The 13,588-nt window shown below is 47.5% G+C and overlaps 1 protein-coding gene across 1 annotated transcript in view; it reads right to left on the reverse strand.

The window, feature by feature from the left end:
• LOC129097004 (zinc finger protein 62 homolog) overlaps positions 1-13,588 on the reverse strand; it is a 28,982-nt gene that overhangs the window by 8,839 nt on the left and 6,555 nt on the right. Inside the window, exon 3 of the mRNA XM_054605674.1 lies at positions 9,349-10,600. Coding sequence (XP_054461649.1) covers positions 9,349-10,600 — 1,252 coding nt within the window. The remainder of the gene's footprint in view (positions 1-9,348; positions 10,601-13,588) is intronic.

Here is a 13,588-nt window from a genome sequence, read left to right on the forward strand (position 1 = left end):
ACGCTCTTAGGCTCCGTCTATCAGTACGCACTGAGTCCCACAGCCATGGGGCAGGAGGAGTTAGGCGTGCAGGCCTGGAGGTGAAGGGACAGAGGTTGTCCAAAGAGGAGGAAAGGGTGGAGAGGAGAAGATCAGTAGCAGTATCGGGGGATAGGAGAGAGAAGGATTCAGGGTCAGGGAGGGCAGAGGTAACGGAAGAGGAAAGATCAGCGGGGGAGAGGGAGCGGAGGTGACTACGGGTAGAAACCATGTGGGTAGGTGGAGGAAGTAAGGGGGGAGAGGAGAGGGAGAGGGAGTAGGACATGAAGTAGTGGTCCGAGAGCTGGAGGGGAGTGACAGAGAGGTTAGCAGTAGAACAGTGTCTAGTGAAGATAAGATCCAGCTGGTTGCCGGCCTTGTGGGTAGGAGGAGAAGAGGAGCGATAGAGGTCAAAGGAGGAGAGGAAGGAAAGCAGTGGTTCTAACTTATCAGTCTGGATGTTGAAGTCGCCGAGCATGATGAGTGCGGAGCCATCGTCATGGAAGTGCGAGACTAGTGTGTCAAGCTCCTCCAGGAACTCACCAAGAGGGCCTGGTGGGCGATACACAACAGCAATGGTGAGCTTGACTGGATAAGTGACAGTAACAGCATGAAATTCAAAAGAGGACGGGGAGAACTGTGGAACAGAGACAAGAGAGTGTTTCCATTTTGGGGAAATTAGCAGGCCAGTGCCACCACCTCGCCTCGCAGCTCTGGGAGTGTGAGAGAAGGAGTACGCATCTGACAGAGCTGCGGGTGTGGTGGTGTTTTCTGGTGTGATCCAGGTCTCAGTGAGAGCAAGAACGTTGAGGGAGAGCAAGGATGCATAGCCTGAGATGAACTCAGCTTCCAATCAGTTCCAAAGCCCCCCCGACACCACCTGCTCACCATGGGCTGAGAGAGTGGGATAGATGAGGTTAGTGGGGTCACGGCGCCTGGGAGTGACCCACTGTCTACGTGACCACCGGACAGAGGAACAGACAGAAATAGGATGCAGACACATCAGTCAATATAAACAAATTACTGACCCTTACAAGTACACGCTCGAGAAGTCTTTGCTTGAAGCCTTTGTCTCCTTGTCCCCTTGTCTCCTTGTCTACTTGTCTCCTTGTCTCTGTCTCCTTGTCTCCTTGTCTACTTGTCTCTGTCTCCTTGTCTCCTTGTCCCCTTGTCTCTTTGTCTCCTTGTCCCCTTGTCCCCTTGTCTCCTTGTCCCCTTGTCTCCTTGTCCCTTTGTCTCCTTGTCCCTTTGTCCCCTTGTCTCCTTGTCCCTTTGTCTCCTTGTCCCATTGTCTCCTTGTCCCTTTGTCTCCTTGTCTCCTTGTCCCCTTGTCCCCTTGTCTCCTTATCTCCTTGTCTCCTTGTCTCCTTGTCCCCTTGTCTCCTTGTCCCATTGTCTCCTTGTCCCTTTGTCTCCTTGTCTCCTTGTCCCCTTGTCCCCTTGTCTCCTTGTCCCTCCTTGTCCCCTTGTCTCCTTGTCCCTTTGTCTCCTTGTCCCCTTGTCTCCTTGTCTACTTGTCCCTTTGTCTCCTTGTCTCCTTGTCCCCTTGTCTCATTGTCCCCTTGTCTCCTTGTCCCCTTGTCTCCTTGTCCCTTGTCTCCTTGTCCCCTTGTCTCCTTGTCCCTTTGTCTCCTTGTCCCCTTGTCTCCTTGTCTCCTTGTCCCTTGTCTCCTTGTCTCCTTGTCTCCCTTGTCCCCTTGTCTCCTTGTCCCCTTGTCTCCTTGTCCCTTTGTCTCCTTGTCCCCTTGTCCCTTTGTCTCCTTGTCTCCTTGTCTCCTTGTCTCCTTGTCTCCTTGTCTCCTTGTCCCCTTGTCTCCTTGTCCCCTTGTCTCCTTGTCTCCTTGTCTACTTGTCCCCTTGTCCCCTTGTCTCCTTGTCCCCTTGTCCCCTTGTCTCCTTGTCCCCTTGTCTCCTTGTCCCTTGTCTCCTTGTCTCCTTGTCTCCTTGTCTCCTTGTCTCCTTGTCCCTTTGTCTCCTTGTCTCCTTGTCCCCTTGTCTCCTTGTCCCTTTGTCTCCTTGTCCCCTTGTCTCCTTGTCCCTTTGTCTCCTTGTCCCCTTGTCTCCTTGTCCCTTTGTCTCCTTGTCTCCTTGTCCCTTGTCTCCTTGTCCCCTTGTCTCCTTGTCCCTTTGTCTCCTTGTCCCTTTGTCTCCTTGTCCCCTTGTCTCCTTGTCCCTTGTCCCCTTGTCCTTGTCCCTTGTCTTTGTCTCCTTGTCTTGTCCCCTTGTCTCCTTGTCTCCTTGTCCTTGTCTCCTTGTCCCCTTGTCTCCTTGTCTCCTTTGTCCCCTTGTCTCCTTGTCCCTTTGTCTCCTTGTCTCCTTGTCTCCTTGTCCCCTTGTCTCCTTGTCCTTTGTCTCCTTGTCCCCTTGTCTCCTTGTCCCCTTGTCTCCTTGTCTCCTTGTCCCTTTGTCTCCTTGTCCCCTTGTCTCCTTGTCCCCTTGTCTCCTTGTCTCCTTGTCTACTTGTCCCTTTGTCTCCTTGTCTCCTTGTCCCCTTGTCTCCTTGTCCCCTTGTCCCCTTGTCTACTTGTCCCTTTGTCTCCTTGTCCCTTGTCTCCTTGTCCCCTTGTCCCTTTGTCTCCTTGTCCCCTTGTCTCCTTGTCTACTTGTCCCTTTGTCTCCTTGTCCCCTTGTCCCCTTGTCTCCTTGTCCCTTTGTCTCCTTGTCCCCTTGTCTCCTTGTCTCCTTGTCCCCTTGTCTCCTTGTCTCCTTGTCTACTTGTCCCTTTGTCTCCTTGTCTCCTTGTCTACTTGTCCCTTTGTCTCCTTGTCCCCTTGTCTACTTGTCCCCTTGTCTCCTTGTCCCCTTGTCTCCTTGTCCCCTTGTCCCTTGTCTACTTGTCCCCTTGTCTCCTTGTCCCCTTGTCCCTTTGTCTCCTTGTCTCCTTGTCCCCTTGTCTACTTATCCCTTTGTCCCCTTGTCTACTTGTCCCTTTGTCTCCTTGTCCCCTTGTCTCCTTGTCTACTTGTCCCTTTGTCTCCTTGTCCCCTTGTCCCCTTGTCTACTTGTCCCTTTGTCTCCTTGTCCCCTTGTCTCCTTGTCCCTTTGTCTCCTTGTCCCCTTGTCGTTGTTTTGGTTACTATGGTGACGTCACCGGTTACCATGGTGAACACGGCGGGGTCAGGTGACGTCATACCAGAGGAGACACGTGGTTCTCCTTTAGAGACACTGAGGAGCAGCTGTCGTTAGCTTAGCATCGTTAGCTTAGCATCGTTAGCTTAGCATAAACAGACCTGCTCTTCTCGGCTTCATCTCGTCCTCTCCGCTCCGGTCACCGTGACGTCACCGGACCGACCCTCCGGTTCGTCTTCACGTCGTTGTTTACGAACTGATGACGTCACCGAGCTGACCGGAAGTACACACTAGCACATCCGGGGCGGACAGATTTCAAAATAAAATTTATAATAATATTTTCTGATATTAATAAACAACATTGTTACGGTATCGATGTCATAGTACAGCTTTGAATACGTTTTGATTCATTCACACATTAAAATGAGTCTTATTTTGAAGGTCAGCAAAGGGAAGCTCTAACACAGTTTATTGTTTAGTATTAATTCATTTATTGTTGCTGCATAGTCTAAAACTAATAATACATTATATGTCTTCATTATTATGAATCTAATCTAATAAATACCAAACTCATAACAAATTATTATAAAAAATATAAATTTATTATCCTTCTATTTCATCACATCTATTGATTTATCATATGACAATATAAATAATAGAAATACTGATAACCAATAATAATAATAAATGTATAAATAACTTTATTTTATGACCTTTGTTTTACAAAAAAATATGTAATGTGTCAATTAAAAACAGAAGCTAGCAGCATGTTGGTGAATGTAATGTTTTATTTAAAGATCAACAACATATTTCAAATAAAGGTTTTCTTCACTTATAGGTACTTTTACACTAGAAGAAGAAATACAGGAAGTTTCTGATTGTTTCGTATTTTTCAGGGTTCCCAAACTAAGAGTAGGAACCCAACACACCAAGGTTCCGTCAGCTGGTTCAGTCCCAACTGATGGCCTATAAAAAGGTGTCTCATTACCAAGGTGTCACACAAGAAACATCTCATGATGGGTGAAAGCAAAGAGCTCTCTCAAGACCTTCACAACCTTATTGTTGCAGAACATACTGATGGCGTTGGTTCCAGAAGGATTTCTAAACTTCTGAATGTTCCAGTGAGCACTGTTGGGGCCATAATCCGGAAGTGGAAAGAACATCATTTCACCATAAACCGGCCACGACCAGGTGCTCCTCGCAAGATTTCTGACAGAGGAGTGAAAAGAATTATCAGAAGAGTTGTCCAAGAGTCAAGGACCACTAGTGGAGAGCTTCAGAAAGACCTGGAATCAGCAGGTACAATTGTTTCAAAGAAAACAATAAGTAATGCATCAACCGCCGTGGCCTGTATGCACGCTCACCACGCAAGACTCCATTGCTGAAGAAAAAGCATGTTGAAGCTCGTTTAAAGTTTGCTGCACAACATTTAGACAAGCCTGTGAAATACTGGGAGAATATAGTCTGGTCAGATGAGACCAACATTGAACTCTTTGGATGCCATAATACACACCATGTTTGGAGGTCAAATGGCACTGCACATCACCCCAAAAACACCATACCAACAGTGAAGTTTGGAGGTGGGAACAACATGGTGTGGGGCTGTTTTTCAGCATACAGCACTGGCAAACTTCATATAATTGAAGGAAGGATAAAAATCTGCTGCCATCTAGCAGGATGATGAAGATGAAACGAGGGTGGACGTTTCAGCAAGACAATGATCCCAAACACACAGCCAAGGAAACTCTCCATTGGTTTCAGAGAAAGAAAATAAAGCTTCTAGAATGGCCCAGCCAATCACCTGACTTGAATCCAATAGAAACTCTATGGAAAGAAGTAAAGATCAGAGTTCATAGAAGAGGCCCACGGAACCTTCAAGATCTGAAGACTGTTTGTGTGGAAGAATGGGCCAAAATCACACCTGAGCAATGCATGCCACTAGTTTCTCCATACAGGAGGCGTCTTGAAGCTGTCATTAACAACAAAGGCTTTTGTACCAAGTATTAAATACATTTCAGTAAGCGTGTTCAATACTTTTTCCCTGTGTCATTCCATTTTATTACACATAACTTAATCTCTGAACTTATTTGTTTGGTTTTCTTTGTATGTATGGATTACTTGGGTTGTTACCGACATCTGGTGAAAATATCATGTCAATAGCACCTTTAGAAATATATTTACTGAGAAAAATGGTGACGTGTTCAATACTTATTTTACCTGCTGTATATATATGTATATATACATACATATACATGTGTATATGTATGTATATTTCAGACTCAGGGTTCAGATATATACATATATATACATGTGTATGTATACATATTACATTACATTACATTACAGTCATTTAGCAGACGCTTTTATCCAAAGCGACTTACAGGAAGTGTATTCAACATAGGTATTCAAGAGAACTACTAGTCGCCAGAAGTCATAAGTGCATCTCCTTTCTTAAACAAGCATCTTAAGGCATAAACCAGAGCAAAAGTATAGTGCAGAGGCAAATTACTACGAAAACAATAATTGCAACAGACTAATACGAATATAACAAGTGCTACAAACTACTACGAATAGGATAAGTGCAGTAAATTAATACGAATTCAATAAGTGCAGCGGACTGATACGAATACAGTAAATGCAACAACTAATATGAATGCAATAAGTGCTACGAGGAAGGCTCAGGGTAGTGCTTCTTGAAGAGGTGAGTTTTCAGCCTGCGCCTAAAGATGGGCAGCGACTCTGCTGTCCTGACGTCGGTGGGGAGTTCATTCCACCACTGGGGGGCCAGGACAGAAAAAAGCTGTGACCGGGTGGATCGGCCGCAGGGACCTCTGAGCGACGGGGCAACCAGTCGCCCCGAGGCAGCAGAGAAGAGTGGTCGGGCGGGGGTGTAGGGCTTGACCAAGGCCTGGAGATAGGAAGGAGCTGTTCCTTTCACTGCCCTGTAGGCTAGCACCAGAGTCTTAAACTGGATGCTCCTACAGGGAGCCAGTGTAGAGAACGGAGAAGGGAAGTTGTGTGAGAGAACTTGGGGCGATTGAACACCAGACGTGCTGCAGCTTTTTGACCAGTCCTTGTGAGGGAATCTTTTACCACAAATTGTGCAGCTAAACAGTTTTGTTCCTGTGTGAAACCTCATGTCTCTTCAGACTTTAGTGTGGGTTTTCATATGTAACTTTAAACTTCCACTCCGTGTAAAAGATTTCTCACAAACATTAGGTTTATGTCCCAGATGTGGAGCCGTTGGTCCAGATGTGTCTGTGTAGATCTTTGTTTGTTTATCTTATTATGTGTTTTAATGTTATTTATTCATGTGATGTCCCGTTTTATCTGGAGTCTGAAATATACATATATATATACATATACACATGTATATGTATATATATACATGTGTATATATGTATATATATATACATGTGTATATGTGTATATACAGAGGACAGAGGAGCGAGAGCGAACTCTCTCTCCTCTGTCCTGATTCTCCTGGACCTGTCAGCGGTGTTTGACACGGTGAACCACCAGATCCTCCTCTCCACCCTCGAGGGGATGGGCGTCTCAGGCTCTGCACTCTCCCTGTTTGCATCCTACCTGACAGGCCGATCCTACCAGGTGACATGGAGGGGGGACGTGTCAGAACCACGCATGCTGACTACGGGAGTTCCACAAGGTTCAGTTCTGGGCCCCCTTCTCTTCTCGCTCTACACAACATCTCTGGGTTCTGTTATTCGCTCGCATGACTTCTCTTACCATTGTTATGCCGGTGACACCCAGCTGGTCTTGTCGTTTCCTCCCGGTGACACCCAAGTGGAGGCACGCATTGCTGCGTGCTTGGCTGACATCTCGAAGTGGATGGCGACACACCACCTGAAGCTCAACCTGGACAAAACCGAGCTACTGTTCCTCCCGGGGAAGGGCTGCCCGCATCGAGACCTGTCCATCACCATTGATGATGCCGTAGTGACGCCAACTGGGACTGTGAGGAATCTGGGTGTGACCCTGGACGACCAACTGTCGTTCTCAGCAAACATTGCATCGGTCACATGCTCCTGCAGACTCCTCCTCTACAACATCAGGAGGATTCTCCCCTTCCTCACTGACGAGACAGCGCAGGTGCTCTGGTCATCTCCCGCCTGGACTACTGCAACTCACTACTGGAGCCCCGGCGTCGGCCATCAGACCCCTGGAGCTTGTCCAGAAAGCTGCAGCACGTCTAGTGTTCAATCGCCCCAAGTTCTCTCACACAACTTCCCTTCTCCGTTCTCTACACTGGCTCCCTGTAAGAGCATCCAGTTTAAGACTCTGGTGCTAGCCTACAGGGCAGTGAAAGGAACAGCTCCTTCCTATCTCCAGGCCTTGGTCAAGCCCTACACCCCCGCCCGACCACTCCTCTCTGCTGCCTCAGGGCGATTGGTTGCCCTGTCGCTCAGAGGTCCCTGCAGCCGATCCACCCGGTCACAGCTTTTTTCTGTCCTGGCCCCTCAGTGGTGGAATGAACTCCCCACCGACGTCAGGACAGCAGAGTCGCTGCCCATCTTTAGGCGCAGGCTGAAAACTCACCTCTTCAAGAAGTACTACCCTGAGCCTTCCTCGTAGCACTTATTCTATTCGTATTAGTCTGTTGGAGAAGGAGAAGAACTGAAGTATTTTCATCCAAATATACTTTCACTTTGTGTTTTTGTGTTTGTGTGCCGGTCCCTGTAGACCACAGTGGCCGTGTAGCAGGTCTGACAGTCTGACCCGCTCAGTCCTGGTCCTGGTTCTCCCGTGCCCCCCTCCCTCTCGGTGTTGACTCCGACAGTCAGATAAATGTCAACAATCAATAAACTCATTTAAAAACAACTTTATTTATCAAAAGCTCCGCCCACAGTTTTATTGATATCTGATTGGTTGATTGACAACTGATTGATAATAATTCTAATAACAAATCATATCAATAATATTAACAAATATGCTAATGTTAATAACTACAATAATGACAATAAAACCAATGTTATTGATAAATATTATATTAAAAATATCATTATCAATAACGGTTACATTATTATTAATAACAATGTTAATATAATTAAAATTAATAATAATGCAGTTATAACGGAAATCACAAAATGATTATTAATATGAATAACTACCTAATACGAATATCATGCATATTAAGAATTATAATTAAATTATTAATATGAATATAATTATTATTAATAATAGTAATTGTTTAAGTGTTAAGGTACTGTAGAAGGTAAATAAGGTATGCATGATGTGTTCAATGAAACCTTGTAGAACGTAGTTCTTTGTGAGAAACTTGAATAAATCCAGCTGTTCGAAGGATTTAAGATCAAAGCAGATTATAATTTAAAAACATCATTAAAACTAATAATGTGCAATCAAAGCAAATATTTCAATAAATACAATCATTTATTTCTGAATTCTTTGGATGTGTTTTTATGCGAATCACCAATATTCAGACAAAAACAAAGTAAAAGTACAACATTCACAGTTTTTGTCCACTTGTTCAAATCTCTGTTTATTTTATATTTTGTTTTAAAGTCCTATATTTTCCATTTTGGACAACTAGGTTTGATCAAGAAGCTGCTCAGGTCCAGAACTGAGGATTTCACTCCACATCCCACAATGCAAAGCTCCGCTGGCTAGAGGAGCCTGTTAGGCTCAAACCTGAAGTTCAGGTCGGCATGAACGTCCTCAGAAACTCAGCGTTCAGCACGTCTGAACAGGAACCAAGAGTTCTGCTGTCAGACTGGTCCGACGTTTGAACCTGCTCCTGATGGGTCCTGATGGGTCCTGATGGTCCTAATGGGTCCTGACAAAGTCTCGTGTTTAGGTCCAGAAACAGAACTAGTTACTGTCGATGACCTTCCTCAGCAGCCATCAAGGTATTTCTTCACCGGATCAACCAGACCTGTGATCTGGTCTCCGGTCTCTAGATGCCTTACCACGTCATATTCTACATCATCAATGAATGAACTTCTGATCACTTTAGCCATCAAGTTCTGAACCCCCCCTCCCCCTCCTGACTCAAGGCCCATCATGATGTGTTCAAGGGTTCAACTTCCTGATCGACTTTGGCTGAATGTGAATCTCATGACTTTCGGCCCCCCGACCGTCAGCCTCGCGACCGTCTGCCCCCCACCTTCGGCCCCCGACCTTCGGCCCCCTGACCGTCTGCCCCCCACCGTCAGCCTCGCGACCGTCTGCCCCCCACCTTCGGCCCCCCGACTGTCAGCCTCGCAACCTTCGACCTCGTGCAGCTTCATGTGTCTCTTTAAATGTCCTGTAACAGTGAAGCATTTCCCGCAGACAGAGCAGCTGAACGGTTTCTCTCCTGTGTGGACCCTCATGTGGATCTTCAGGCTCCCCTTCTGGGCACAACTTTTCCCGCACACGTTGCAGCTGAATGGTTTCTCCCCCGTGTGGACTCTCATGTGTTTGGTTAAGTCTCCTTTTTCAGCGCAGCACTTCCCACAGAAGGGACAGCTGAAGGGTTTCTCTCCCGTGTGGACCCTCATGTGTTTCTTCAGGTCTGTTTTCTGAGCGCACCCTTTGCCACAGATGGAGCAGCTGAACGGTTTCTCCCCCGTGTGGTACTTCATGTGTCTGCTGAGGTGTTCTTTCACATGGAAGCTTTTACTACACACGGAGCAGGTGAAGGGTTTCTCTCCGGTGTGGATCCTCATGTGTCGGGTCATGTTTCCCCGTCCGCTGAAGTTCTTCCCGCAGAACAAGCAGCTGTACGGCTGCTCTCCGGTATGACACCTCATGTGAGCCGTCAGCGAGCCGCTGTCTTTGAACGTTTTATCACAACCCGTGCACGGGAACGGCCTCTCGCCCGTGTGGTCTCTGACGTGTCTGTTCAAGTTGCCCTTCAGGCTGAATCTTTTCCCACAGTAGGAGCATGGAAACGGTCTCTCCTTCTCACTCTCAGAGGCCTCGCTGTGTTTCTGAGCCTCGACGCCCGACTGGGCTTCGTTGGTTTGTGACCAATCAGAGTCATCGGTCTCAGAGGAGTCCGGAGAATCCTCTTCATTAACTGGTCGTAAATCTGGGTTAGGGTTCCATGCTGGTTCTGGTCCTCCACAGTCCTCTCCATCAGCTTCTGTCTCCATGTGTTCAGTACGTCTGTGATGAAGCTGTGAGGACTGAGGTTTCTCTTCATCATCTTCACTCTTCACAGGGACAGGAGTGAATGTGAACTTGGTGATATCAGCCTCCTCCAGCCCTTGAAGCTGCTCTCCCTCCTGACTGGTCCAGAGTTCCTCCTGTTCCTCTTTAATGTGTGGGGGCTCTGGCTCCTCCTGGTCCAGACTGTGGGGGGGCTCTGGCTCCTCCTGGTCCAGACTGTGGGGGGGCTCTGGCTCCTCCTGGTCCAGACTGTGGGGGGGCTCTGGCTCCTCCTGGTCCAGACTGGAGCTCCACTCCTGCTGCTTTTTGTTCTCCAACAACTGCTGGACGTCTGCAGGAAACAGGAAACACATTAGAAGTTCATGTTCTACCAGCTGCTGACCTCAGACCGCGGACAAGATAATGCTAATTCTGAAGCTAAAGCTAATATTAGTGGTATAATATTAGCTTTGTAGTATTAACTTGGTAGTATTGGTGGTGTAGTAGTAACTATGTAGTATTAGTAACTATGTAGTATTAGTGGTGTAGTAGTAACAATGTAGTATTAGTGGTGTAGTATTAACTTGGTAGTATTAGTGGTGTAGTAGTAACTATGTAGTATTAGTGGTGTAGTAGTAACTATGTAGTATTAGTGGTGTAGTAGTAACTATGTAGTATTAGTGGTGTAGTAGTAACTTTGTAGTATTAGTGGTGTAGTAGTAACTATGTAGTATTAGTGGTGTAGTAGTAACTTTGTAGTAGTAACTATGTAGTATTAGTGGTGTAGTAGTAACTATGTAGTATTAGTGGTGTAGTAGTAACTATGTAGTATTAGTGGTGTAGTATTAACTTGGTAGTATTAGTGGTGTAGTAGTAACTATGTAGTATTAGTGGTGTAGTAGTAACTATGTAGTATTAGTGGTGTAGTAGTAACTATGTAGTATTAGTGGTGTAGTAGTAACTATGTAGTATTAGTGGTGTAGTATTAACTTGGTAGTATTAGTGGTGTAGTAGTAACTTTGTAGTATTAGTGGTGTAGTAGTAACTATGTAGTATTAGTGGTGTAGTAGTAACTATGTAGTATTAGTGGTGTAGTAGTAACTTTGTAGTATTAGTGGTGTAGTAGTAACTATGTAGTATTGTAGTAGTGACTATGTAGTATTGGTGGTGTAGTAGTAACTTTGTAGTATTGGTGGTGTAGTAGTAACTATGTAGTATTAGTGGTGTAGTATTAACTTGGTAGTATTAGTGGTGTAGTAGTAACTATGTAGTATTAGTGGTGTAGTAGTAACTATGTAGTATTAGTGGTGTAGTAGTAACTATGTAGTATTAGTGGTGTAGTATTAACTTGGTAGTATTAGTGGTGTAGTAGTAACTTTGTAGTATTAGTGGTGTAGTAGTAACTATGTAGTATTAGTGGTGTAGTAGTAACTTTGTAGTATTGGTGGTGTAGTAGTAACTATGTAGTATTGTAGTAGTGACTATGTAGTATTGGTGGTGTAGTAGTAACTTTGTAGTATTGGTGGTGTAGTAGTAACTATGTAGTATTAGTGGTGTAGTAGTAACTATGTAGTATTGGTGGTGTAGTAGTAACTTTGTAGTATTGGTGGTGTAGTAGTAACTATGTAGTATTGTAGTAGTGACTATGTAGTATTGGTGGTGTAGTAGTAACTATGTAGTATTGGTGGTGTAGTAGTAACTATGTAGTATTAGTGGTGTAGTAGTAACTATGTAGTATTAGTGGTGTAGTAGTAACTTTGTAGTATTAGTGGTGTAGTAGTAACTATGTAGTATTAGTGGTGTAGTAGTAACTATGTAGTATTAGTGGTGTAGGTAGTAACTATGTAGTCCCCCAGTAGTCCCTGTAGCCCCCAGTAGTCCCCCAGTAGTCCCTGGTAGTATTAGTGGTGTAGTAGTAACTATGTAGTATTAGTGGTGTAGTAGTCCCCCAGTAGTCCCGGTGGTCCCGGTAGTCCCCCAGTAGTCCCCCAGTAGTCCCTGTAGTAACTAGTAGTCCCTGTAGTCCCCCAGTAGTCCCTATGTAGCCCCCAGTAGTCCCCCAGTAGTCCCTGTATTGCCCCCCAGTAGTCCCCCAGTAGTCCCCCAGTAGTCCCTGTAGCCCCCAGTAGTCCCCCAGTAGCCCCCGGTAGTCCCCCGTGTAGTAGCCCCTAGTAGTCCCGGTAGCCCCCCAGTAGTCCCCCAGTAGTCCCCCAGTAGTCCCCCCAGTAGTCCCCCAGTAGTCCCCCAGTAGTCCCGGTAGCCCCCCAGTAGCCCCCAGTAGTCCCCAGTAGCCCCCGGTAGTATAGTCCCGGTAGCCCCCGGTAGTCCCCCGGTAGCCCCCAGTAGTCCCAGTAGCCCCCAGTAGTCCCTGTAGTCCCCCAGTAGTCCCTGTAGCCCCAGTAGTCCCCCAGTAGTCCCGGTAGCCCCCAGTAGTCCCCGGTAGTCCCTGTAGTATTGGTAGTCCCCCAGTAGTCCCAGTAGTCCCCCAGTAGCCCCCCAGTCCCCCGGTGGTCCCCGGTAGTCCCGGTAGCCCCCAGTAGTCCCAGTAGTCCCCCAGTAGTCCCCCAGTAGTCCCCCAGTAGTCCCCCAGTAGTCCCTGTAGTCCCCCAGTAGTCCCCCAGTAGTCCCGGTAGCCCCCCAGTAGTCCCCCAGTAGTCCCCCAGTAGTAGCCCCCCCCCCAGTAGTCCCCCAGGTAGTCCCCCGGTAGTCCCCCAGTAGTCCCCAGCCCCCAGTCCCCCAGTCCCAGTAGCCCCCAGTAGTCCCCTGTAGTCCCCAGTAGTCCCTGTAGCCCCCAGTAGTCCCCCAGTAGTCCCCCGGTAGCCCCCCAGTAGTCCCCCCCCAGTAGTCCCGGTAGCCCCCAGTAGTCCCGTAGCCCCCGGTAGTCCCCGGTAGTCCCCCAGTAGTCCCCAGTAGTCCCCCAGTAGTCCCGCCCCCAGTAGCCCCCCAGTAGTCCCCGGTAGTCCCGGTAGTCCCCCAGTAGTCCCAGTAGCCCCCGGTAGTCCCGGTAGCCCCCAGTAGTCCCCCAGTAGTCCCCCGGTAGTCCCTGTAGTCCCCAGTAGTCCCCCAGTAGTCCCGGTAGCCCCCCAGTAGTCCCCCAGTAGTCCCCCGGTAGTCCCTGTAGTCCCCAGTAGTCCCCCAGTAGTCCCCCCCCAGTAGTCCCCCAGTAGTCCCCCAGTAGTCCCCCAGTAGTCCCCCAGTAGTCCCCAGTAGTCCCCCAGTAGTCCCCAGTAGTCCCCCCCCCCAGTAGTCCCCCAGTAGTCCCCGGTAGCCCCCAGTAGTCCCCTGTAGTCCCCAGTAGTCCCCCAGGTAGCCCCCCAGTAGTCCCCCAGTAGTCCCCCCCCCAGTAGTCCCTGTAGCCCCCAGTAGTCCCTGTAGCCCCCAGTAGTCCCTG

Source organism: Anoplopoma fimbria, chromosome 10 (genome assembly GCF_027596085.1).
Source record: "Anoplopoma fimbria isolate UVic2021 breed Golden Eagle Sablefish chromosome 10, Afim_UVic_2022, whole genome shotgun sequence".
Taxonomy (NCBI): domain Eukaryota; kingdom Metazoa; phylum Chordata; class Actinopteri; order Perciformes; family Anoplopomatidae; genus Anoplopoma; species Anoplopoma fimbria.